Raw genomic sequence first — 22,745 nt, 5'->3', positions numbered from 1 at the left:
CATCGCTCACATGTCAGACACACGCAGAACACGCACCGCTCACATGTCAGACACACGCAGCGTTCATGTCAGACACACGCAGCACACGCACCGCTCATGTCAGACACACGCACCGCTCACATGTCAGACACACGCAGCACACGCACCGCTCACATGTCAGACACATGCAGCACGCGCACATGTCAAACACAGGCACCACACGCACCGCTCGTATATCAGACAAATGCAGCACACATATGTTGGACACATAAAGCACACGCACCGCTCACACATCAGACACACGCAGCACATGCATGTCGGACACATACAGCACACGCACCACCCATATATCAGACACATGCCGCACACGCACCGCTCACATGTCAGACACACGCACCGCTCATGTCACACGCAGCACACGCACCGCTCACATGTCAGACACACGCAGCACACGCACCGCTCACATGTCAGACACACGCAGCACGCGCATCGCTCACATGTCAGACACACGCACCGCTCACATGTCAGACACACGCAGCACACGCACCGCTCACATGTCAGACACACGCAGCACACGCACCGCTCACATGTCAGACACACGCAGCACACGCACCGCCCATATATCAGACACATGCCGCACACGCACCGCTCACATGTCAGACACACGCAGCACACGCACCGCTCATGTCACACGCAGCATACGCACCGATCACATGTCAGACACACGCACCGCTCACATGTCAGACATACGCACCGCTCACATGTCAGACACACGCGGCACACGCACGGCTCACATGTCAGACACACGCAGCACACGCACCGCTCATATTTCAGACACACGCAGCACACGCACCGCTCACATGTCAGACACATGCCGCACACGCACCACTCATGTCAGACACACGCAGCACACGCACCGCTCACATGTCAGACACACGCAGCACACGCACCGCTCACATGTCAGACACACGCACCGCTCACATGTCAGACACAGGCACCACACGCACCGCTCGTATATCAGACAAATGCAGCACACATATGTCGGACACATACAGCACACGCACCGCTCACATGTCAGACACACGCAGTACACGCACCGCTCACATGTCAGACACATGCACCGCTCACATGTCATACACACGCAGCACACGCACCGCTCACATGTCAGACACACGCAGCACACGCACCGCTCACATGTCAGACACACACAGCACACGCACCGCTCACATGTCAGACACACGCAGCACACACACGTCAGACACATACAGCACACGCACCACTCACATGTCGGACACATATAGCACACGCACCGCTCGTTTATCAGACACATGCAGCACACGTATGTCGGACACATACAGCACACGCACCGCTCACATGTCAGACACACGCACCGCTCACATGTCAGACACACGCACCGCTCACATGTCAGACCCACGCAGCACACGCACTGCTCACATGTCAGACACACGCAGCATACGCACCGCTCACGTCAGACACACGCACCACACGCACCGCTCACATGTCAGACACACGCAGTACACGTACCACTCACATGTCACACTCGCAGCACACGCACCGCTCACATGTCAGACCCACGCAGCACACGCACCGCTCACATGTCAGACACACGCACCGCTCACATGTCAGACACACGCACCGCTCACATGTCAGACACACGTAGTACACATGCACCGCTCACATGTCAGACCCACGCAGCACACGCACTGCTCACATGTCAGACACACGCAGCATACGCACCGCTCACATGTCAGACACACGCAGCACACGCACCGCTCACATGTCAGACACACGCAGTACACGTACCACTCACATGTCACACTCGCAGCACACGCACCGCTCACATGTCAGACCCACGCAGCACACGCACCGCTCACATGTCAGACACACGCACCGCTCACATGTCAGACACACGCACCGCTCTTATGTCAGACACATACAGCACGCGCACCACCCACGTCGGACACATACAGCACACGCACCGCTCACGTCACACGCAGCACACGCACCGCTCACGTCAGACACACGCACCGCTCACATGTCAGACACACGCAGCACACGCACCGCTCATGTCAGACACACGCACCGCTCACATGTCAGACACACGCAGCACACGAACCGCTCACATGTCAGACACACGCACCGCTCACATGTCAGACACGCAGCACACACACCGCTCACATGTCAGACACACGCAGCACACGCACCGCTCACATGTCAGACACACGCAGCACACGAACCGCTCACATGTCAGACACGCAGCACACGAACCGCTCACATGTCAGACACGCAGCACACGCACCGCTCACATGTCAAACGCAGCACACGCACCGCTCACATGTCAGACACATGCAGCACACGCACCGCTCACATGTCAGACACACGCACCGCTCACATGTCAGACCCACGCAGCACACGCACCGCTCACATGTCAGACACACGCAGCACACGCACCGCTCACATGTCAGACACACGCAGCATACGCACCGCTCACATGTCAGACACACGCAGCACACGCACCGCTCACATGTCAGACACACGCAGTACACGTACCACTCACATGTCACACTCGCAGCACACGCACCGCTCACATGTCAGACCCACGCAGCACACGCACCGCTCACATGTCAGACACACGCACCGCTCACATGTCAGACACACGCACCGCTCTTATGTCAGACACATACAGCACGCGCACCACCCACGTCGGACACATACAGCACACGCACCGCTCACGTCACACGCAGCACACGCACCGCTCACGTCAGACACACGCACCGCTCACATGTCAGACACACGCAGCACACGCACCGCTCATGTCAGACACACGCACCGCTCACATGTCAGACACACGCAGCACACGAACCGCTCACATGTCAGACACACGCACCGCTCACATGTCAGACACACGCAGCACACAGACCGACCATATATTAGACACACGCAGGACACGCACCGCTCACATGTCAGACACACGCACCGCTCACATGTCGGACATATACAGCACACGCACCAACCATATATTAGACACACGCACCGCTCACATGTCAGACACACGCACCGCTCACATGTCGGACATATACAGCACACGCACCGACCATATATTAGACACACGCACCGCTCACATATTAATGACGATGTTGCAGTTTATCCTTCGGACATGTTTGTGGTCAGGTGACTTCAGGGTCTCTAATCACCGTCTCCCCCCCCCCTTGTACTGTGGCGTCCGTTCTGCGTATTTTGACTTTTTTTCTCATCATTCACAGGTCCCAACTGCTTTGCTGATTCCTCTCAGAGCCGCGTGATTCCTGCTGGCCAGTATGTGTGGGTGGATGCTTGCACGAAGTGTCGGTGTCATGATGGACAGGACGTGGGCTACTGGGAAGGAAACCGCCTGGCCAAGTGTGAGAAGACCAAGAACTGCAGCTTGGAGGAACGACGGAAGAACTTGTAGACAGTTGGAGCCTCCAGACCTCAGACCAACCCTAGTTAGAGTGTAGCAAGATGTGACATGGCGCCCCATAATCCTGCCATTTGTCTGATGTGGAGATAAGCAGTGAAAACAGTATCGCCCCAATCCTATTACAACATGAGACAAATCAATAATCTGTAGACAAAGCAGGGGCGGGACTATACGCTCCTCGTGGGCGGAGACTGCATAGTATGTATGTTACAAGAAAATTTATAGTACTGTAGTTATAAATGTAGTGAGATTGCCCCAATGTTACAACAGGTCGCCCCGACGTTGTAACGTGACAAGTCGCCCCGACGTTCTAACGTAACAGGTTGCTCCGACGTTGTAACGTGACAACAGGTCGTTCCGACGTAACGTGACAGGTCGCTCCGAAGTTGTAACGTGACAGGTCGCCCCGACGTTGTAACATGCCAGGTCGCCCCGACGTTGCAACGTGACAGGTCGCCCCGACGGTGTAACGTGACGACAGGTCGCCCCGACATGGTAACGTGACTGGTCGCCCCGACGTAACGTGACAGGTCGCCCCAACGTGGTAACAGGTCGCCGCGACGTTGTAACGTGACGACAGTTCGCTCCGACGTAACGTGAGGACAGGTCTTCCAATGTTGTAACATGACGACAGGGCGCCCCGGCGTTACAATATCAAGAGCATTTACAAATGGGTTGTTCAGGGGTCTCTATCATCCGGACAGCTAGTATTGCAAGGCAGCTCTGTGCGGGTTATTAGAATGCTGAGCGTAGTAGTCCTCTGGATCAGGCTGTAGACGCCCCCTTAGTAATGAGGACGTGTAGGTGGCGCTCTGATCCCGGTAGGAGCCTCGCGTTCTGCTCTGTGATATCGTGCGGTCGGATTGGACGGGTCCTAATGGCGGCAGCGGAACGTGTATACCATACACCGTGTGACCATACATTAAAAACTTGTATCCTTGGCTTGTCTCCTCCTTTGGCCGCGTTCACACAGCGCGCCGCTGATATTGCTGCCTCGCCTGACCACGCTCCACACCAATAATGACTCATCCTGAAAAAATTTCAAGAATTATTTTATGAAAACTGTAAAGATGGAGAATCGACCATCATCAGATGGAGAATCGACCATCATCATCTCCAAACCCCACACCGGTCATAGAAAAAGAAGTACAAGACGATTCCAAAGTGGAGGGACCGGCACCGACCGCGAAGCAGAGCCACAGCCAGGCACCAATCCTAGGCCACTGTCAGCGCAGCAGCCCATCGCCATCAGTGTCGGTGACATTGTAACGAAGCTTCAGCAATGTCTGATTGGATTCTGCCCTCTCTCCAGTTTAATCTCACCCCACCCCTGCCTACATAACCATAAAACTCCGCCCACATTGGGGCGCAGAACTGTAGCCTGCAGCGGATGCGGGGGCTCATGTCACTGGCGGTCCAAGATTATTATGTATGGGCCTCATTCACACATCAGCGCTTTCTGCTTCTCACAGCAGAGCAACAATCGGGCCGCACCAGGGATGCACATGGTTGGCGTCCACTCATGACAGTTTTACTTGTCCAGATGATCCGTGACTCAGATCAGAACCCGGCGTCTCCAGCATTTTTCTTTTTGCACTCTGTTCATGAGAAAACAGCGTCAGAAGGAATAACGTGTACGAGTGAATGAGGCCCAATGCTCTATATGACAGCGGCGGACGGTGGTCAGCGACCACAGAAGGCGCGTGTCAGAAATTGGAATCATGGATTCCGTCACCAGCATTATCTTACCTGTTCTAATGCCTTAGTGTCATCATGGGCTCGGTCACACTCCGCATGAACCCGGAACGTCCGAGAAACCGACCACTTCTGACACTTGCTGTGCTCCCTGCCATCCCACTGGTCCAAATCCTCAGGTCACTCAGCAGTCTGATGTCATGGTTTAACTGGGGGCTCAGCAACTAGTAAGGCCTCGTTCACACCTCCACCCAGTCTGCGCGGCCGGTAAGGCCTCGTTCACACCTCCGTCCAGTCTGCGCGGCCGGTAAGGCCTCGTTCACACCTCCGCCCAGTCTGCGCGGCCGGTAAGGCCTCGTTCACACCTCCGTCCAGTCTGCGCGGCCGGTAAGGCCTCGTTCACACCTCCGTCCAGTCTGCGCGGCCGGTAAGGCCTCATTCACACCTCCGTCCAGTCTGCGGGGCCGGTAAGGCCTCATTCACACCTCCGTCCAGTCTGCGGGGCCGGTAAGGCCTCGTTCACACCTCCGTCCGGTCTGCGCGGCCGGTAAGGCCTCGTTCACACCTCCGTCCAGTCTGCGCGGCCTGTAAGGCCTTGTTCACACCTCCGTCCAGTCTGTGCGGCCTGTAAGACCTCGTTCACACCTCCGTCCAGTCTGTGCGGCCTGTAAGGCCTTGTTCACACCTCCGTCCAGTCTGCGCGGCCTGTAAGGCCTCATTCACACCTCCGTCCAGTCTGCACAGCCGGTAAGGCTTCGTTCACACCTCCGTCCAGTCTTCGTGGCTGGTAAGGCTTCGTTCACACCTCCGTCCAGTCTGCGCGGCCTGTAAGGCCTTGTTCACACCTCCGTCCAGTCTGCGCAGCCGGTAAGGCTTCGTTCACACCTCCGTCCAGTCTGCGCAGCCGGTAAGGCCTCGTTCACACCTACGTCCAGTCTTCGCGGCTGGTAAGGCCTCGTTCACACCTACGTCCAGTCTGCGCAGCTGGTAAGGCTTCGTTCACACCTCCGTCCAGTCTGCGCGGCCGGTAAGACCTCGTTCACACCTCCATCCAGTCTGTGCGGCCGGTAAGGCTTCATTCACACCTCGGTCCAGTCTGCGCGGCCGGTAAGACCTCGTTCACACCTCTGTCCAGTCTGCGCGGCCGGTAAGGCCTTGTTCACACCTCCGTCCAGTCTGCGCGGCCGGTAAGGCCTCATTCACACCTCGGTCCAGTCTGCGCGGCCGGTAAGGCTTCGTTCACACCTCCGTCCAGTCTGTGCGGCCGGTAAGGCTTCGTTCACACCTCCGTCCAGTCTGTGCGACCGGTAAGGCCTCGTTCACACGTACGTTCCTCATACAAAGCATGTACATATTACAATCTATGAACTATTAAATGCGTCTGCTAAAAAAAAAAAACACGGAGACATCTGAATTTCAGTACAGTAACAGATGAAAATCATCTATCCGAGTGCACTGGGGCCGATCACACCTCAACCTTTACCAAGAGCATTAGAGTAGGGCCCTCTCTCATTGGTTGTGTAGATCAGACCATTAGTCTGGAGGCTGTATCTGCTGGGAACACAGAGCATGGACTGGAGCAAACCACCAAGCTTTGTCAGTTATGTGGATCAGGACATTAGCTTAGGGCCCCATGTCTGCCGGGGACACACAGAGCACGAACTGGAGCTCGCCCGCTGTGTGGATCAGGACATTAGCTTAGGGCCCCCATCTGCCAGGGACATACAGAGCAGGGACTGGAGCGCGACCACCGAGCTTAAACCATTTATGACCCCTTCCCACCGCAGCCAGTTTTCATTATTTGAAAAGCTAGACCTTTTTCGTTTTTACGGGATGAGCGGATAGTGGACTGGATAACGGGAAAAATGTAAACCCCATGCAATTCCGCCAGTGTTGGGACTTGTTTGTACGGAGAACATTTCGTGGAGAAATCGAGCTGGTGACGCCATGGTCTGGGTCATCGCTGTTACGGTTGTACCAAACTTGTCCGGGGTTTTCATTATTTTCCTAAAACTTTTATTTTAGAAAAATCTGAAACTTTTAAAAAGGAAACATTTTTGCTGCTGCCATTTCTCCAGACCTGTAATGGCTTCATGTTTGGGCTGTCTCTTGGGGGCCGCGCGGACGATTCTCTCCAGACCTGTAACAGCTTCATGTTTGGGCTGTCTCTTGGGGGCTGCGCGGACGCTTCTATCCAGACCTGTAACGGCTTCATGTTTAGGCTGTCTCTTGGGGCCTCGCGGACGATTTTCTCCAGACCTGTAATTGCTTCACGTTTGGGCTGTCTCTTGGGGGCCGCGTGGACGCTTCTCTCCAGACCTGTAACGGCTTCATGTTTGGGCAGTCTCTTGGGGGCCGCGTGGACGCTTCTATCCAGACCTGTAATGGCTTCATGTTTGGGCTGTCTCTTGGGGCCACGCGGATGCTTCTCTCCAGACCTGTAATTGCTTCATGTTTGAGCTGTCTCTTGGGGGCCGCGCGGACGCTTCTCTTCAGACCTGTAACGGCTTCATGTTTGGGCAGTCTCTTGGGGCCACGCGGATGCTTCTCTCCAGACCTGTAATGGCTTCATGTTTGGGCTGTCTCTTGGGGCCACGCGGATGCTTCTCTCCAGACCTGTAATTGCTTCATGTTTGGGCTGTCTCTTGGGGGCCGCGCGGACGCTTCTATCCAGACCTGTAACGGCTTCATGTTTAGGCTGTCTCTTGGGGCCTCGTGGACGATTTTCTCCAGACCTGTAATTGCTTCACGTTTGGGCTGTCTCTTGGGGGCCGCGTGGACGCTTCTCTCCAGACCTGTAACGGCTTCATGTTTGGGCAGTCTCTTGGGGGCCGCGTGGACGCTTCTATCCAGACCTGTAATGGCTTCATGTTTGGGCTGTCTCTTGGGGCCACGCGGACGCTTCTCTCCAGACCTGTAATTGCTTCATGTTTGAGCTGTCTCTTGGGGGCCGCGCGGACGCTTCTCTTCAGACCTGTAACGGCTTCATGTTTGGGCTGTCTCTTGGGGGCCGCGTGGTCCCTTCTCTCCAGACCTGTAATTGCTTCACGTTTGGGCTGTCTCTTGGGGGCCGCGTGGATGCTTCTCTCCAGACCTGTAACGGCTTCATGTTTGGGCAGTCTCTTGGGGGCCGCGTGGACGCTTCTATCCAGACCTGTAATGGCTTCATGTTTGGGCTGTCTCTTGGGGCCACGCGGACGCTTCTCTCCAGACCTGTAATTGCTTCATGTTTGAGCTGTCTCTTGGGGGCCGCGCGGACGCTTCTATCCAGACCTGTAATGGCTTCATGTTTGGGCTGTCTCTTGGGGGCCGCGTGGTCCCTTCTCTCCAGACCTGTAATGGCTTCATGTTTGGGCTGTCTCTTGGGGGCCGCGCGGACACTTCTCTCCAGACCTGTAACGGCTTCATGTTTGGGCTGTCTCTTGGGGCCTCACAGACGCTTCTCTCCAGACCTGTAATTGCTTCATGTTTGGGCTGTCTCTTGGGGCCTCACAGACGCTTCTCTCCAGACCTATAATTGCTTCATGTTTGGGCTGTCTCATGGGGGCCGCGCGGATGCTTCTCTCCAGACCTGTAATGGCTTCATGTTTGGGCTGTCTCTTGGGGGCCGCGCGGACGCTTCTCTCCAGACCTGTAACGGCTTCATGTTTGGGCTGTCTCTTGGGGGCCGCGCGGACGCTTCTCTCCAGACCTATAATTGCTTCATGTTTGGGCTGTCTCTTGGGGGCCGCGCGGACGCTTCTCTCCAGACCTATAATTGCTTCATGTTTGGGCTGTCTCTTGGGGCCTCACAGACGCTTCTCTCCAGACCTATAACTGCTTCATGTTTGGGCTGTCTCATGGGGGCCGCGCGGACGCTTCTCTCCAGACCTGTAACGGCTTCATGTTTGGGCTGTCTCTTGGGGGCCGCGCGGACGCTTCTCTCCAGACCTGTAAGGGCTTCATGTTTGGGCTGTCTCTTGGGGGCCGCACGGACGCTTCTCTTCAGACCTGTAACGGCTTCATGTTTGGGCTGTCTCTTGGGGGCCGCGCGGACGCTTCTCTCCAGACCTGTAAGGGCTTCATGTTTGGGCTGTCTCTTGGGGGCCGCACGGACGCTTCTCTTCAGACCTGTAACGGCTTCATGTTTGGGCTGTCTCATGGGGGCCGCGCGGACGCTTCTGTCCAGACCTGTAAGGGCTTCATGTTTGGGCTGTCTCTTGGGGGCCGCACGGACGCTTCTCTTCAGACCTTCGGGGACAGACATTGTTCATAGCGTTGTAAGAATTTGGGACTTTGATGTTTTGTGTTTATCGAGCTCTTTGATTGGGTCAATTTCAGGACTCAATAGACCTGTGGTCCGGGGACGCAGCGACACCAGGGGGGGATCTCATTAATACCTATTTATAATGGGAGAAATTAGAGGGCGGGAGCCTGACATCGTCTGACCCCCATGGTAAACAGCGAGGTACTGCTGCATATAAAGATGGACACGTGTGTAAACGAGGTCTTACCCCGCCGCAGAGACTCCAGCGGCACCACCGAAGTCCGTGGTCTCTGTAGTGGGAGGAATGAGTGTGTCGTGTGTCTGCTCAGATGGCAGTGGGCGACCCTCCAGTCACCTACAGAGCTGCAGACAATCCCCAAATACAGTGCCATACCCTCCAGAGCTGCAGCCAGTCCCCAGATAGTCTCACCCTCCAGAGATGCAGCCAATCCCCAGATAGTCTCACCCTCCAGAGATGCAGCCAGTCCCCAGATAGTCTCACCCTCCAGAGATGCAGCCAGTCCCCAGATAGTCTCACCCTCCAGAGATGCAGCCAGTCCCCAGATAGTCTCACCCTCCAGAGATGCAGCCAGTCCCCAGATAGTCTCACCCTCCAGAGATGCAGCCAGTCCCCAGATAGTCTCACCCTCCAGAGATGCAGACAATACCAAGATACACAGTGCCTTACCCTTTAGTCACCTCCAGAGCTGCAGACAATCCCCAGATACACAGTGCCTTACCCTCCAGTCACCGTCAGAGCTGCAGACAATCCCCAGATAGTGTCTCACCCTCCAGTCACCGTCAGAGCTGCAGTCACATTCTGCTGTTACATCGTGTCTTAGGGTATGTGCACACGTTCAGGAATTTTAATAAAAACGCATAAAAAACGCATACATTATGCATCCTATCATTTAGAATGCATTCCGCAATTTATGTGCACATGATGCGTTTTTCTCCGTGAAAAAAAACGCATTGCGGTAAAAAACGCAGCATGTTCATTAATTTTGCGTTTTTTCCCGCTATTCTATGCATTGGGAAAAACCGCGAAAAAAACGCATGCGGATTTCTGGCAGAAATGTCCGTTTTTTGTCAGGAAATTTCTGCAAGAAATCCTGACGTGTGCACATACCCTAATGCTCCAGAGCTGCGGTCACTATTCTGCTGTTACATCATGTCTCATCCTCCAGAGCTGCAGACAATACCCAGATAGTGTCCCACCCTCCAGTCACCTCCAGAGCTGCAGTCACATTCTGCTGTTACATCGTGTCTTAGGCTTCTTTCACACTAGCGTCGGCACGGGGCCGGCGCTATGCGTCGGGCCGACGTGCGTTGTGAAAATACTGTCTGACGTGGCATTGTAATGACATTGTAATGTCCGGGGAGGAGGGGGTCGAGTTTCGGCCGCGCATGCACGGTCAAAAATGGCGGACACAACGCACAAAAAAACATTACATGTAACGTTTTTTTGTGCCGACGGTCCGCCAAAACACGACGCAACTGTGGGACCTGTGGCCATACGTCGCTAATGAAAGTCTATGGGTACAAAATGCATCCTGCAGACAACTTTGCAGGATGCGTTTTTTCTCATAAACGACGCATTGCGACTTATTACAAACGACGCTAGTGTGACAGTAGCCTTATGCTCCAGAGCTGCGATCACTATTTTATATTTTATTGTTGCATTTTCTTTTGTCAGAATAGTGAGTGCAGCTCTGGAGGTGATTAGGGGGCAGACATGCTTTTTCTGTCCTCCGTCACATAATATCGAGGTGTCGCCAGTCACCTGACATCTCACAGCCAATAGTTGCTCTAGAATTGGTGCCTGAATTCTCCTAGAAGCCACAAGTGCAGGGTGTGTGGCCCCGGAGCCGCAGTACCGCAGGTCCCACCATCCACAGAGCCGCCCCTCTATACTCCTCCACAGATGTGGCGCTGCGTCCTCAGACGATGACGTGGGCTCATGCACGGACGCCGCTCCTCCTCGGGGTCTCATGCATTTCTCATCTTTTACGTGTCCAATAAACGCACAGCCGGTAAAAAACGTGAAAAACTGAAGATTCAAGAAGGAGAAAGTATAAGAAGAAACAGCAGGACACAAAGAGTTAAAAAAGTGAGTGTCCAACCAGCGAGACCCGCCAGCACCACGCTGCGCATCAGAACTCCGAGGGCCCTGAGGAGACCACACCGCGACCCCGGAGAGCAGCCTCACACACAGCTGTCCGCACAGAACAACAACTGTCATCGTGCTCCAGCGCAGCAGATCACACTGCGTGCAGCCGTGCTCCAGAGCAGATCACACTGCGCATGCTCCAGAGCAGATCACTGCGTGCTGCCGTGCTCCAGAGCAGATCACACTGCATGCAACTGTGCTCCAGAGCAGATCACACTGCGTGCTGCCATGCTCCAGAGCAGATCACACTGCGTGCTGCCATGCTCCAGAGCAGATCACTGCGTGCTGCCGTGCTCCAGAGCAGATCACACTGCATGCAGCTGTGCTCCAGAGCAGATCACACTGCGTGCTGCCATGCTCCAGAGCAGATCACACTGCGTGCTGCCATGCTCCAGAGCAGATCACACTGCGTGCTGCCATGCTCCAGAGCAGCAGATCACACTGCGTGCTGTCGTGCTCCAGAGCAGATCACACTGTGTGCTGCCGTGCTCCAGAGCAGATCACACTGCGTGCTGCCATGCTCCAGAGCAGATCACACTGCGTGCTGCCATGCTCCAGAGCAGATCACACTGCGTGCTGCCATGCTCCAGAGCAGATCACACTGCGCATGCTCCAGAGCAGCAGATCACACTGCGTGCTGTCGTGCTCCAGAGCAGATCACACTGCGTGCAGCTGTGCCCAAGAGATCACACTGCGTGCTGCCATGCTCCAGAGCAGATCACACTGCGTGCTGACGTGCTCCAGAGCAGATCACACTGCGTGCTGCCATGCTCCAAAGCAGATCACACTGCGTGCTGCCGTGCTCCAGCGCAACAGATCACACTGCATGATGCCATGCTCCAGAGCAGATCACACTGCGTGCTGCCGTGCTCCAGCGCAACAGATCACACTGCGTGCTGCCATGCTCCAGAGCAGATCACACTGCGCATGCTCCAGAGCAGCAGATCACACTGCGTGCTGCCGTGCTCCAGAGCAGATCACACTGCGTGCAGCTGTGCCCAAGAGCAGATCACACTGCGTGCTGCCATGCTCCAGAGCAGATCACACTGCGTGCTGACGTGCTCCAGAGCAGATCACACTGCGTGCTGCCATGCTCCAAAGCAGATCACACTGCGTGCTGCCGTGCTCCAGCGCAACAGATCACACTGCATGATGCCATGCTCCAGAGCAGATCACACTGCGTGCTGCCGTGCTCCAGCGCAACAGATCACACTGCATGCTCCCGTGCTCCAGCGCAACAGATCACACTGCGTGCTGCCGTGCTCCAGCGCAACAGATCACACTGCATGCTGCCATGCTCCAGAGCAGATCACACTGCGTGCTGCCGTGCTCCAGAGCAGATCACTCTGCGTGCTGCCGTGCTCCAGAGCAGATCACACTGCGTGCTGCCGTGCTCCAGAGCAGATCACACTGCATGCTGCCGTGCTCCAGAGCAGCCAACAGTGGTGAACGCCGGCAGCCGAGACCAGGAAAGCGGAAACATCTTCATGGTAACTAGGAAAGAAACACTGTGGGCGAAGCAGTGAGGACCTGCTCAGGGCTATGTCCGGAGGGCAAATCACTGCAGATCCCCGGCAGCAACAGATCTGGATTCTCCTGGTGACAAGCTCAGAAACAAGCGAGGAGCGGCGTGTTGTGACCCGCGGTGGAGTCTGAGACCCCCACAATCCTCAGCAGGTGCAGCAGACGTGCACAGAGTCCAGGAGGATCTATCCCCTTGCGGGCCGCGGTGGGGGCTTCCCAATATCCACTGTGATGTTCGTGTACATGGGGAATTTAGAAAAATGGACGACTTGGTAGTGGAGCGTGTGGATCCCGTCCTTCTTCATCGTCACCTTAGTGTTCTGGATCTTTGTGAACCTGAAAAAAAAAAAAATGGTGAAGTTACAAAATGCAAACAAAGTGCAGATGACAAAAACCTCTGCTCATGGTTCATCCTCCAGTCACCTCCAGAGCTGCAGTCACTGTTCAGCTGTTACATCGTGTCTTACCCTCCAGTCACCTCCAGAGCTGCGGTCACTATTCTGTTACTTCACGTCTTACCCTCCAGTCACCTCCAGAGCTGCACTCACTATTCTGTTGCTTCACAGCTTACGATCCAGTCACCTCCAGAGCTGCGGTCACTATTCTGATGTTCCATGGTGTCTGATCCTCCAGAGCTGCACTCACTATTCTGTTACTACATGTCTTACCCTACAGTCACCTCCAGAGCTGCGGTCACTATTCTGCTGTTCCATGGTGTCTGATCCTCCAGTCGCACCTCCCCTTGAGAAAGCACATGTGAAACGTGCGTCGGTGAAGTTGCCGGCGTTCAGTCTGTCCTAACTATGGTAACTAACTCTGCCTCCTCTACCTCGTGTAGTGAATACGAGGGGTGGTCCGTGCACCCTCCACATGTTTAGGGTCTGATGCTTTCCTCCTTCGTACACCTGCTTACAGCCGTCACACTGCTCCTCTGTATTGTGGAAACTGATTACTCCACTTTTTTGTTTCTCCGTTGCATTAATGTTATGGGAGGGCTGCACTATATCTGGTTTATTAGGGGGGTGCACCAATTATCCCGACTCTACACTGATCATGCATTTTTTGGACAATTTTGCATGCCTAATATGGGGATTTTGGCTTCAGCCCCGTGGGGCTCGTGCCCTCCTCTGGGGCGGTGTCTCAGGTTATGTGTTGGATTCAATACTTTCCACCAGAAAAACTATAAAACTAGAGATGCGGGGAGATTCAACACTCTGCACATCTCCGTCGACACAAAGCCTCCCAAACGCACAGGACAAATCCGCTGCCACCAGCTCCGATTTCTTAATTAATAACGGGTCAGGAGCCCACCCAGATTAGTAGCGTAATTCACTTCAGAGGACGTGACAGTTCGTTATAGAGCAAGGAGAGACAAAGCTAGTAATTTTATATTTTACTCCAAAAAAGGTAGGCAGTGTTTACAGAAGGGTAAAAAGATATTATAAAATGAGACGATTAGGTATATACAGACGATTACAAATATAAAGGGATTAACAGAAGAAAAAAAACACTTACAGTTCCTTATATCATTTCAGCTCATGGCAGACCATGTGGCTCGGGGCGATACATCAAGATGCATTACAGAGCGTCTCTCAGCTAGCTTCCTGGTCAAAGGCTAGTGAAAACTGAGCTCTCAGGGTCTTATACCCCTTGGTTATGACATCATTGAGTTGGTGGAGCTATGAAATGCTCTCCTACTTTCTCAGAGGGACTCAGAGTTATGGAACATTCATATCCCCCGTGGCTCCAGGATGCAACCTCGTATAGCGATCATGGAACCAGCCTTCTTCCGGGCATGAGCTGGGCATTTATTTGAGCCCAAACATGACGTGCTTATAAGCCCCTGTTAAGCAGCAATCCGTTTCTCCGAATCCGCTAGGCCTAGAAAATGCACTGTGTGATGGCCTGGCCGATGCACATACCAAATATATAACTTCCATATCTCTGTCACTAATTGGGGTCATGTGATGCCTTACTATTAAGGTGGTACATGACCAAGAGCACATGGTTTTCAGACAAAGGATTTCTACACATTCCTGCATTGGAGAGGGAGGGGGGACAGAGTCCCACACTGGAGTTTCAAGTTACAGCTGTATTCAGGGGGGAGGGAGTTGCCTGCAGGCCAAGACAGAGAGGAAGAGCTTTCTAGGCAGAGTGTCTGGAACCATGACACCTTCTGAAAAAATCCCTCAGACCGTTGTATTTTTACATTATCGTGACAACATCTCCAGGCATGCTGTTTCCTGTCTCAGCAGTAACACTCTGCACATCTCCAGGCATGCTGACTGTTTCCTGTCTCGGCAGTAACACTCTGCACATCTCCAGGCATGCTGACTGTTTCCTGTCTCAGCAGTAACACACCACCATGTACATATTGTATTCGCGGAGGAGGATTTACCGCTGGGGGTTCGGCTCATTGTGCTTGTCTCGCTCATGTTTGATCATTCGATAACGACCGATGCGAATGTCGGGTCTGGAGACCTTCATCCCGTTCAGCGTAATCCTGGAAGAGAAGAAAAAGTGGGTGAGAAACATGCGGGTCACTTCTAGTACTGATGTGGGGGGGGTAGGATCACCACTAGAAATGATGTAGGGGGGTAGGATCACGACTAGTAATGATGTAGGGGGGTAGGATCACCAATAGTAATGATGTAAAGGGGGGTAGGATCACCACTAGTAATGATGTAAAGGGGAGTAGGATCACCACTAGTAATGATGTAGGGGGTAGGATCACCACTAGTAATGATGTAGGGGGTGTAGGATCACTAGTAATGATGTAAAGGGGAGTAGGATCACCACTAGTAATGATGTAGGGGGGTAGGATCGCCACTAGTAATGATATACGGGGGGTCGGATCACCACTAGTAATGATGCAGGGGGCAGGATCACCACTAGTAAAGATCTGGGGGATAGGATCACCTCTAGTAATGATGTAGGGGGGTAGGATCACCACTAGTAATGATGTGGGGGGGAGGGGGTAGGATCACCTCTAGTAATGATCTGGGGGGGAAGGATCACCACTAGTAATGATCTGGGGGGTAGGATCACCTCTAGTAATGATCTGGGGGGGGGTAGGATAACCACTAGTAATGATCTGGGGGGTAGGATCACCACTAGTAATGATGCAGAGGGGGGTAGGATCACCACTAGTAATGATGCAGAGGGGGGTAGGATCACCACTAGTAATGATGCAGAGGGGGGTAGGATCACCACTAGTAATGATGCAGAGGGGGGTAGGATCACCACTAGTAATGATGCAGAGGGGGGTAGGATCACCACTAGTAATGATGTAGGGGAGGTCGGATCACCACTAGTAATGATGTAGAGGGGGGTAGGATCTCCTCTAGTAATGATGTAGGGGGGTAGGATCAACTCTAGTAATCATGTGGGGGGTAGGATCACCTCTAGTAATTATGTAGGGGGGTAGGATCACCACTAATAATGATGTGGGGGTAAAGTCACCACTAGTAATGATGTAGGGGGGTAGGATCACTACTAGTAATGATGTAGGGGTGTAGGATCACCTCTAGTAATTATGTAGGGGGGTAGGATCACCACTAATAATGATGTGGGAGGTAAAATCACCACTAGTAATGATCTGGGGGGGGTAGGATCACTAGTAATGATGCAGAGGGGGGTAGGATCACCACTAGTAATGATGTAGAGGGGGGTAGGATCACCACTAGTAATGATGTAGGGGGGGTAGGATCACCACTAGTAATGATGCAGAGGGGGGTAGGATCACCACTAGTAATGATGTAGAGGGGGGTAGGATCACCACTAGTAATGATGTAGGGGGGGTAGGATCACCACTAGTAATGATGTAGGGGGTAGGATCACCTCTAGTAATGATGTAGTGGGGTAGGATCACCTCTAGTAATGATGTAGGGGGGGTCGGATCACCACAAGTAATGATGTAGGGGGGGTAAGATCACCACTAGTAATGATGTGGGGGGGGAGGGGTAGGATCACCTCTAGTAAAGATGTAGGGGGGTAGGATCACCACTAGTAATGATGTAGAGGGGGGTAGGATAACCACTAGTAATGATGTAGAGGGGGGTAGGATCACCACTAGTATTGATGTAGGGGGGTAGGATCACCACTAGTAATGATGCAGAAGGGGGGTAGGATCACCACTGGTAATGATGTAGGGGGGGTAGGATCACCACTAGTAATGATGCAGAGGGGGGTAGGATCACCACTAGTAATGATGTAGAGGGGGGTAGGATCACCACTAGTAATGATGTAGGGGGGGTAGGATCACCACTAGTAATGATGTAGGGGGTAGGATCACCTCTAGTAATGATGTAGGGGGGTAGGATCACCTCTAGTAATGATGTAGGGGGGGTCGGATCACCACTAGTAATGATGTAGGGGGGGTAGGATCACCACTAGTAATGATGTGGGGGGGTAGGATCACCTCTAGTAAAGATGTAGGGGGGTAGGATCACCACTAGTAATGATGTAGAGGGGGGTAGGATAACCACTAGTAATGATGTAGAGGGGGGTAGGATCACCACTAGTAATGATGTAGTGGGGTAGGATCACCTCTAGTAATGATGTAGGGGGGGTAGGATCACCACTAGTAATGATGTGGGGGGGGTAGGATCACCTCTAGTAAAGATGTAGGGGGGTAGGATCACCACTAGTAATGATGTAGAGGGGGGTAGGATAACCACTAGTAATGATGTAGAGGGGGGTAGGATCACCACTAGTATTGATGTAGGGGGGTAGGATCACCACTAGTAATGATGCAGAAGGGGGGTAGGATCACAACTAGTAATGATGTAGGGGGAGTAGGATCACCACTAGTAATGATGTAGGGGGAGTAGGATCACCACTAGTAATGATGTAGGGGGGTAGGATCACCACTAGTCATGATGTAGGGGGAGTAGGATCACCACTAGTAATGATGTGGGGGGTAGGATCACCACTAGTCATGATGTAGGGGGAGTAGGATCACCACTAGTAATGACGTGGGGGTGTAGGATCACTAGTAATGATGATGGGGGGTAAAATCATCACTAGTAATGATGTAGGGGGGTAGGATCACCACTAGTAATGATGTACGGGGGGTCGGATCACCACTAGTAATGATGCAGGGGGCAGGATCACCACTAGTAAAGATCTGGAGGGTAGGATCACCTCTAGTAAGGATGTGGGGGGGTAGGATCACCTCTAGTAATGATCTGGGGGGGTAGGATCACCACTAGTAATGATCTGGGGGGGGGGGTAGGATCACCTCTAGTAATGATCTGGGGGGTAGGATCACCTCTAGTAATGATCTGGGGGGGTAGGATCACCACTAGTAATGATCTGGGGGGTAGGATCACCACTAGTAATGATCTGGGAGGGTAGGATCACCACTAGTAATGATGCAGAGGGGGGTAGGATCACCACTAGTAATGATGCAGAGGGGGGTAGGATCACCACTAGTAATGATGCAGGAGGGGGGCAGGATCACCACTAGTAATGATGTAGAGGGGGGTAGGATCTCCTCTAGTAATGATGTAGGGGGGGGGTAGGATCAACTCTAGTAATCATGTGGGGGGTAGGATCACCTCTAGTAATGATGCAGAGGGGGGTAGGATCACCACTAGTAATGATGCAGAGGGGGGTAGGATCTCCTCTAGTAATGATGTAGGGGGGTAGGAACTCTAGTAATTATGTAGGGGGGTAGGATCACCACTAATAATGATGTGGGGGTAAAATCACCATTAGTAATGATGTAGGGGGTAGGATCACCACTAATAATGATGTGGGGGCAAAATCACCATTAGTAATGATGTAGGGGGGTAGGATCACCACTAGTAATGATGTACGGGGGGTCGGATCACCACTACTAATGATGCAGGGGGCAGGATCACCACTAGTAAAGATCTGGGGGGTAGGATCACCTCTAGTAATGATGTAGGGGGGTAGGATCACCACTAGTAATGATGTGGGGGGGTAGGATCACCTCTAGTAATGATCTGGGGGGGTAGGATCACCACTAGTAATGATCTGGGGGGTAGGATCACCTCTAGTAATGATCTGGGGGGTAGGATCTCCTCTAGTAATGATGTAGGGGGGTAGGATCAACTTTAGTAATCATGTGGGGGGTAGGATCACCTCTAGTAATTATGTAGGGGGGGTAAGATCACCACTAGTAATGATGTGGGGGGGGTAGGATCACCTCTAGTAAAGATGTAGGGGGGTAGGATCACCACTAGTAATGATATAGAGGGGGGTAGGATAACCACTAGTAATGATGTAGAGGGGGGTAGGATCACCACTAGTATTGATGTAGGGGGGTAGGATCACCACTAGTAATGATGCAGAAGGGGGGTAGGATCACCACTAGTAATGATGTAGGGGGGGGTAGGATCACCACTAGTAATGATGCAGAGGGGGGTAGGATCACCACTAGTAATGATGTAGAGGGGGGGTAGGATCACCACTAGTAATGATGTAAGGGGGGTAGGATCACCACTAGTAATGATGTAGGGGGTAGGATCACCTCTAGTAATGATGTAGTGGGGTAGGATCACCTCTAGTAATGATGTAGGGGGGGTCGGATCACCACTAGTAATGATGTAGGGGGGGTAGGATCACCACTAGTAATGATGTGGGGGGGTAGGATCACCTCTAGTAAAGATGTAGGGGGGTAGGATCACCACTAGTAATGATGTAGAGGGGGGTAGGATAACCACTAGTAATGATGTAGAGGGGGGTAGGATCACCACTAGTAATGATGTAGGGGGTAGGATCACCTCTAGTAATGATGTAGTGGGGTAGGATCACCTCTAGTAATGATGTAGGGGGGGGTAGGATCACCACTAGTAATGATGTGGGGGGGGGTAGGATCACCTCTAGTAAAGATGTAGGGGGGTAGGATCACCACTAGTAATGATGTAGAGGGGGGTAGGATAACCACTAGTAATGATGTAGAGGGGGGTAGGATCACCACTAGTATTGATGTAGGGGGGTAGGATCACCACTAGTAATGATGCAGAAGGGGGGTAGGATCACAACTAGTAATGATCTAGGGTGTGTAGGATCACCACTAGTAATGATGTAGGGGGAGTAGGATCACCACTAGTAATGATGTAGGGGGGTAGGATCACCACTAGTCATGATGTAGGGGGAGTAGGATCACCACTAGTAATGATGTGGGGGGTAGGATCACCACTAGTCATGATGTAGGGGGAGTAGGATCACCACTAGTAATGACGTGGGGGTGTAGGATCACTAGTAATGATGTAGGGGGTGTAGGGTCACTGTTATGACCCCAATGGCGAGGGTCTCAGAGGAACATGGAAGTCTGCAGAATACAAAAATCCAGCTCATAGGGCAGTGGTAACTGGGTTGACCATATATCTACTCCTAACGCCAACACTAGAAGTAGCCGGGGATCATTCCTACGTTGATTCTAGATGACACGCGCCAGCCGGAGAATCTAGCTACCCCTAGTAGAGGAAAACAAAAGACCTTTCTTGCCTCCAGAGAAGGGGACCCCAAAGCTGGATAGAAGCCCCCCACAAATAATAACGGTGAGGTAAGAGGAAATGACAAACACAGAAATGAACCAGGTTTAGCACAGAGAGGCCCGCTTACTGATAGCAGAATAAAGAAAGGTAACTTATATGGTCAACAAAAACCCTATCAAAATCCACACTGGAAATTCAAGAACCCCCGAACCGTCTAACGGTCCGGGGGGAGAACACCAGCCCCCTAGAGCTTCCAGCAAAGGTCAGGATATAGATTTGGAACAAGCTGGACAAAAATACAAAACCAAAACAAATAGCAAAAGGCTAAAAGCAGACTTAGCTGATATAACTGGAACCAGGATCAGTAGACAAGAGCACAGCAGACTAGCTCTGATAACTACGTTGCCAGGCATAGAACTGAAGGTCTAGGGAGCTTATATAGCAACACCCCTAACTAACGACCCAGGTGCGGATAAAAGGAATGACAGAAAAACCAGAGTCAAAAAACTAGTAACCACTAGAGGGAGCAAAAAGCAAATTCACAACAGTACCCCCCCCTTAGTGAGGGGTCACCGAACCCTCACCACGACCACCAGGGCGATCAGGATGAGCGGCATGAAAGGCACGAACTAAATCGGCCGCATGAACATCAGAGGCGACCACCCAGGAATTATCCTCCTGACCATAGCCCTTCCACTTGACCAGGTACTGAAGCCTCCGCCTGGAGAGGCGAGAATCCAAGATCTTCTCCACCACGTACTCCAACTCGCCCTCAACCAACACCGGAGCAGGAGGCTCAGCAGAAGGAACTACAGGCACAATGTACCGCCGCAACAAGGACCTATGAAATACATTGTGAATAGCAAACGACACAGGAAGATCCAGACGAAAAGATACAGGATTAAGGATTTCCAATATCTTGTAAGGCCCAATAAAACGAGGTTTAAATTTGGGAGAGGAGACCTTCATAGGAACAAAGCGGGAAGAAAGCCATACCAAATCCCCAACGCGTAGTCGGGGACCCACACCGCGGCGGCGGTTGGCAAAGCGCTGAGCCCTCTCCTGTGACAACTTCAAGTTGTCCACCACATGATTCCAGATCCGCTGCAACCTATCTACCACAGAATCCACCCCAGGACAGTCAGAAGGCTCCACATGACCCGAAGAAAAGCGAGGATGGAAACCAGAGTTGCAGAAAAAAGGCGAAACCAAGGTGGCGGAACTAGCCCGATTATTAAGGGCAAACTCAGCCAACGGCAAGAATGTCACCCAATCGTCCTGATCAGCAGAGACAAAACACCTCAAATAAGCCTCCAAAGTCTGATTGGTTCGCTCCGTCTGTCCATTAGTCTGAGGATGGAAAGCAGACGAAAACGACAAATCAATGCCCATCCTACTACAAAAGGATCGCCAGAACCTGGAAACGAACTGGGATCCTCTGTCTGACACAATATTCTCAGGGATGCCGTGCAAACGAACCACGTTCTGGAAAAACACAGGAACCAGATCGGAAGAGGAAGGCAGCTTAGGCAAAGGAACCAAATGGACCATCTTGGAGAAGCGATCACATATCACCCAGATAACGGACATGCCCTGAGATAGCGGAAGATCAGAAATGAAATCCATGGAGATATGTGTCCAAGGTCTCTTCGGGACAGGCAAGGGCAAGAGCAAACCGCTGGCACGAGAACAGCAAGGCTTAGCTCGAGCACAAGTCCCACAGGACTGCACAAATGACCGCACATCCCTTGACAAGGAAGGCCACCAAAAGGACCTGGCCACCAGATCTCTGGTGCCAAAAATTCCCGGGTGACCTGCCAACACCGAGGAATGAACCTCGGAAATGACTCTGCTGGTCCATTTATCCGGGACAAACAGTCTGTCAGGTGGACAAGACTCAGGCCTATCAGCCTGAAATCTCTGCAACACACGTCGCAGATCCGGAGAAATAGCTGACAAGATAACTCCATCTTTAAGAATACCAACAGGATCAGCGACTCCAGGAGCATCAGGCACAAAGCTCCTAGAAAGAGCATCGGCCTTCACATTCTTTGAACCTGGTAAATACGAGACAACAAAATCAAAGCGGGAGAAAAACAATGACCAGCGGGCCTGTCTCGGATTAAGGCGTTTAGCAGACTCGAGATACATCAGATTTTTGTGATCAGTCAAGACCACCAC

General features: G+C 52.6%; 2 protein-coding genes across 5 annotated transcripts in view; one reads left to right on the top strand and one right to left on the bottom strand.

Annotated features, from left to right (window-relative positions):
* The window catches only part of LOC143788567 (von Willebrand factor C domain-containing protein 2-like), a 42,422-nt gene extending 38,022 nt beyond the window's left edge, over positions 1–4,400 (top strand). Inside the window, exon 3 of the mRNA XM_077278334.1 lies at positions 3,264–4,400. Within this exon, the coding sequence (XP_077134449.1) occupies positions 3,264–3,451 (188 nt within the window). The 3' untranslated portion in view covers positions 3,452–4,400. The remainder of the gene's footprint in view (positions 1–3,263) is intronic.
* Positions 4,401–4,496: 96 nt separating this feature from the next.
* B4GALT2 (beta-1,4-galactosyltransferase 2) overlaps positions 4,497–22,745 on the bottom strand; it is a 78,449-nt gene continuing 60,200 nt past the window's right edge. The window contains exons 6-8 of one of the 4 annotated variants that reach the window (XR_013218669.1): positions 15,494–15,598; positions 7,594–13,431; positions 4,497–7,534 (exon numbers count right to left, since the gene is read on the bottom strand). Coding sequence is in view for 1 of the 4 variants with exons in the window: in XM_077278333.1 (XP_077134448.1) it covers positions 13,281–13,431; positions 15,494–15,598 (256 nt within the window). In the remaining 3 variants the exon portion in view is untranslated. Of the gene's footprint in view, positions 13,432–15,493; positions 15,599–22,745 lie in introns of all 4 variants that reach the window. The other 3 variants (XR_013218668.1, XR_013218667.1, XM_077278333.1) reach the window with 3 other exon arrangements.

This window comes from Ranitomeya variabilis, chromosome 8 (assembly GCF_051348905.1).
Source record: "Ranitomeya variabilis isolate aRanVar5 chromosome 8, aRanVar5.hap1, whole genome shotgun sequence".
Lineage (NCBI taxonomy): Eukaryota > Metazoa > Chordata > Amphibia > Anura > Dendrobatidae > Ranitomeya > Ranitomeya variabilis.
This window is presented reverse-complemented; position numbering and strand designations above follow the sequence as displayed.